This window comes from Antedon mediterranea, chromosome 7 (assembly GCF_964355755.1).
Source record: "Antedon mediterranea chromosome 7, ecAntMedi1.1, whole genome shotgun sequence".
NCBI lineage: Eukaryota > Metazoa > Echinodermata > Crinoidea > Comatulida > Antedonidae > Antedon > Antedon mediterranea.
In genome coordinates this window covers 26,656,655-26,661,492 of record NC_092676.1, presented here as the reverse complement: position 1 = coordinate 26,661,492, position 4,838 = coordinate 26,656,655, and the positions used below count along the sequence as shown (strand labels likewise).

At 33.4% G+C, this 4,838-nt stretch overlaps 1 protein-coding gene across 1 annotated transcript; it reads left to right on the top strand.

Moving 5' to 3' along the window:
* Nucleotides 1-344: 344 nt before the first annotated feature.
* On the top strand, nucleotides 345-2,778 carry LOC140054245 (apoptosis inhibitor 5-like). Its single transcript, XM_072099164.1, has 4 exons — nucleotides 345-491; nucleotides 716-813; nucleotides 1,149-1,342; nucleotides 1,559-2,778. Exons 1-4 carry the CDS (start codon nucleotides 375-377, stop codon nucleotides 1,627-1,629), a joined length of 480 nt encoding a protein of 159 aa, XP_071955265.1. The 5' UTR covers nucleotides 345-374; the 3' UTR covers nucleotides 1,630-2,778.
* The last annotated feature ends 2,060 nt before the right edge of the window (nucleotides 2,779-4,838 follow it).

Sequence of the window (4,838 nt, the reverse complement as noted above, 5' to 3'; positions counted from 1 at the left end):
CGATGAACCTAAATTACAATTTTCAATCGTAGAATGTTTAATGTACACTCTTCACCAGATGGGTAATTTTGCAGTATTTCAGAATGAATGCATATTATTTGTTGGCATATTGATCCAAAAGGGTTTTATTTTTCTAATTATTGATTGAATAAAAGATATAGCTCTTAAGACAAAATAAACAACAAAAAAGCAATTTATTTTTGAATAGGATTACAGTAATTTTGTTTCATCAAAATTTGTTTTTCCCTTCCAATTATGGGACATTGAAATTGCCTAATTTAAAAATTAAAAAAAAGATATTAATAAATCATTAAATTAAATTTTGTTATTGTTTTTACAGATTACAGTATTTTGCACGTGGTAACCAAGTTTACATGAAACAACTGAGGGCAGACCTGCGAGATAAAACAGGAGATGTATTGAAATCTGACGAGAATAAGATCAAAGTTGTCGCTCTTAAGATAACAACCAATATCAATGCTTTAATTAAGGTATGGCACGCTCATTGTGCATTTTGTGATCTTTGCATTACCAACAGCATTGTCACGTATGATACTCGGACATATTGAAGCATCCAACCATTGTGATTCTTGACTCTATCATATTGTTTTAAGGGGTTTTCTTTATAAATAAGGGGGGGCAGATACAGCCTCTCCATGTTTTTTTGTTAAATAAAGGATAAAACACTAAATATTCATTATTTTGTTTACACTAGGACTTGTTCCGTAACCCACCAGGCTACGGATGCATCATTACATTGTCATGGAAACCAATCCAGAAAGCTACAACAGAACAAACACAACAACAACAAAGGTATGTGAATATAATTGCCTAATATGAAATAATAATATATTAACTTTTTTGGTGCTTTCACATGTGTTATAAGGAAACATTTGCATGACAATATGTGAACAAATTGTATCTCATAGTTTAAGCTCTGTCTACATTATAAAACTTTATGTGACGAAAATAAGTGATGTGCCCATAAATATGGTACTGATATGACATCATCATATCTATATATGGACATATGCACATCACATTTTTGTTTTGTCACATAAAGTTTGATAGTGTAGACAGAGATTTGGTCACACATAATTGAAAGACTTTTATATATTTAAATTCAATTTTATTTTGTGTTATTCTAGTGTAAAGAGAGGTAACATCACCCCAATCACATTTTCTGAGTCAGGACCTGCTAAAAAAGCAACAGTAGGCGGTGGCAATAAACAGCGAGGAGCTCGTGGAGTGTACCATCCACCTGGAGGGCGCTATAGCGCAAAAGCTGGTAATGCCCCGAGTGGAGGAGATGCAAATTACGGAAATAATTTCACTGGAGGTGGTAAATAAATTTTTTCAAAAATTGGTTTACACTAAAGCTCTGTCCACACTATCAAACTAGTTTGACAAAAAAAAGTGTGACATGCACAAATATGGTAGTGATATGGCATCATCAAGTCCATATATGGGCACATTTTATTGTGTAGACAGAGCTTTAGAGATTAATCTATGTTTCCTGTTAACATCTATTTAACTCTTTTTTTACATTGTTTTACAGGACAGCAACGTCGAGGTGGATTCCGAGGTCGTGGATGGTCAAAAGGACGTGGCCGTGGAAATCGTTTTTGAATGTCGCAACAGTCACTGTTATGAGAATATTTACAGATCCTACTATTGCCAGTCACTCTGTAGGTTAAGGTTCACAGTAATACAGGCGACAGATTTATATAAAGTATTGGTAACTTTTTCAAGTAAAATAGATTTGGTATTTCCAGTAAAAATGTATTGTTATCTGGTTCTCCTAATAAGTAACGATCTTCAGTTGTTGACTTATTTTGATGTAAACTAAAAATACCTTTTTTATTGCCTTTTCTAAAATTGAATACAGTATCCCTTGATTATTGTTAGTGTTATTACCCAGAAAATAATGTAAAAATGAATTTATTCTCTGTAGTTAACCAATTGTAAATTGTTATGGTTTTGTAATTAAAATCAGCCGACATTTTTAACAAAAAAATTCACAATGTTGCTTTGATTTAGCTATATCATTTACAAGCTGATGTTTTTATACTGAATCAATTTACCAAAACATTTCAGTATTTCAATTAAGTTTTCTTTTGTATGTACAAAATGTTAAAATTTTCACCTATGTTACTGGTAGATTGTTGAGAATTTAGTTTTTTTAAGGAACTACTTTAGTACTGATGATACTTTTACTAGACTGTGTTGCAAACACAAATGTATACATACTATTGTTGAACTCAATTTATAGATTTATGTATCATTACGCTAGCTTAGACATGTTTGAAAAGCATGCTAGTTTTGAAACACATCACATACTGTAAACAAACAACAAAAATGATAGAATGTATAAAAGATGGGCTGTTCTCCTATCAACATCAACTCCTGTGTAAAATCACAATACCACTTTAGATCCAGCCAAGTGTTTTGGACGTGATTGGATCCAGCGTCGACTCGGTGATCATAATATTCCATTCTGACTCGTAATTGTGAGTACGATGTTGGTTGTGAGACTCGAATTGGATCAACTAGACACAAAGTAAACTAATTGTACAGACAATGGTCAAACATTTAACAAAATACATATTTAATACACAGTGGATATTATATTCTAAATGTGAATCATTAATTGAATTGGCTTTTACCCTACAAGACCACAGGAACAAATTACATTGTGTGCAAATAATATTTCTTTGTGTCAAGTTGTTCATAAATATTTAACAACATATTTGAGATATTTATATTGTATGAAATGTACCATGGGTTTCGATCCAACTCGGCCCTAAACCGTCTCGGCCAAAGTCAAGTCGGCCCCACGTCAAGTCGGCCCCAAGTCAACTCGGCCCTACGTCACCTCGGCCCCACATCAACTCGGCCCCACGTCAACTCGGCCTCAAGTCAACTCGGCCTCACGTCAACTCGGCCAAAAACTAATCCGTCAACTCGGCCTCTAAAAACTATGAAACGCAAAAAGTGCTAATATAGTAGTTAATATTATAATGGCAGGATATAGTACGGTTATGCCTACATAATAGACGAAATACAACGGAAAATTCAATATAAATGATTATATAATATTAATTGATAGGTAGTATTTATTTATATTGTTTGAAATAAACAAATATTTCTTCACATTTTGTATACAGGAATAACTGTCGAAGAAGACATTAAAAAAAAAAATATTTAAACAATATACTTCGGTCTACAACTGTATATACATCAATATAAAAAGAATAAAATGACATTAAAATCAAAACAAATCAAAAGGCAAGAAAACAAATTGCATAAGCATTATGGGTATAGGTTACATGCACACACACCCCAGACATGAATGTGCATTATTTTCAAATAGGCCTTACGGTTTTTTTTGTATGACATTTTTATTTTCATTTCGTTTAGTACTTCATAATTATTCATAATTAATACAGTACACCATGGGAAGAGAGAAATTTGCTTCCATAACAGTCCATAGGGATGTGATTGTGATTTTATTGTATTTAAGTATGGATTCATGGAATTTGTCATGGTGTGTGTTGTTATACTATCATCGGGAATCTTGTGTCCCGTTTTGTAATATCATCTTTAATTAAACTAAAAAGAATAATTTCTTCCTCACTATCATCCGATGATCATCCAGAAACGGCTGCTATTTTAACGTCACGTCACAAAACGGAACAGGTGTGAATGTTTAAAACGGAACGGTGAACGGGCGCGCGTCACGTTGAAAAAACGGCGCCGTCCGCGAAACGGAACAGGTACGGACGGTGGGAATGCCCCTTTAGGTGATCAATTTTATTGAACAATACAGGGCGCGGTGGGTGTTAAAAAACAGATGAGAATGCAAAGGCAATATTATGTTGTTTAGGAATTCCGTTGTTTTGGACTCAAACAATATGTTTTAGTTTTTGCTTGACAAAATAAAAATACGCCATTTTTTCATGATGATTTCTTCAGTGTGTTTTAGATTAGTTTTTATGCTTGACAAAATAAAAATACACCATTTATTCATGATGATTTCTTCAGTGTGTTTTAGATTAATTTCCTATAAATGTATTCATTGGATTCTCCATTATAATCAAATAGGCCTAACAAAAGTAATAAAAACAATTTGAATAGCCCACAATTGCAATAGAAATTTAACATGACAGAACATTCCGAATTTGTTTCCATAATCTCTTCGGTAGTTTGATTGACATCGTCAATAAATGTGTGAAAAGATTTTGTTACTGTAATATACCATTTTAATGTCACATATAGTTATTCACTTTGACCGTGACATATTGCTAATAATTTGAGAGAGAATATATACAAAAAAACCCATTTTTATTTTACTGTATTAATCTAATAATATCTATATAATATATAGGCCTTCTAAGAATATTTGCGATTATTTCTGGGAACATCCTCAAAATAGATCTAACAAACACATTACTGAGGGTTCTTACTGAGACAAACCAACCAACAATATAAATAAAAATTACCTATCAATTAAACGAAAAACGATCAGCCAGTGTGTTTTAATTTACATTGAAATTTCCGTTTTATTTCGTCTATTATATAGGCCTAACCGTACTATATCCTGCCATTGTAATGAACTACTATATTAGCACTTTTTGCATTCCATACTTTTTAAAGGCCGAGTTGACGGATTAGTTTTTGGCCGAGTTGACTTTAGGCCGAGTTGACTTGAGGCCGAGTTGACGTGAGGCCGAATTGACTTGAGGCCGAGTTGACTTGAGGCCGGCTTGACTTGGGGCCGACTTGACGTGGGGCCGACTTGACTTTGGCCGAGACGGTTTAGGGCCGAGTTGACCTGC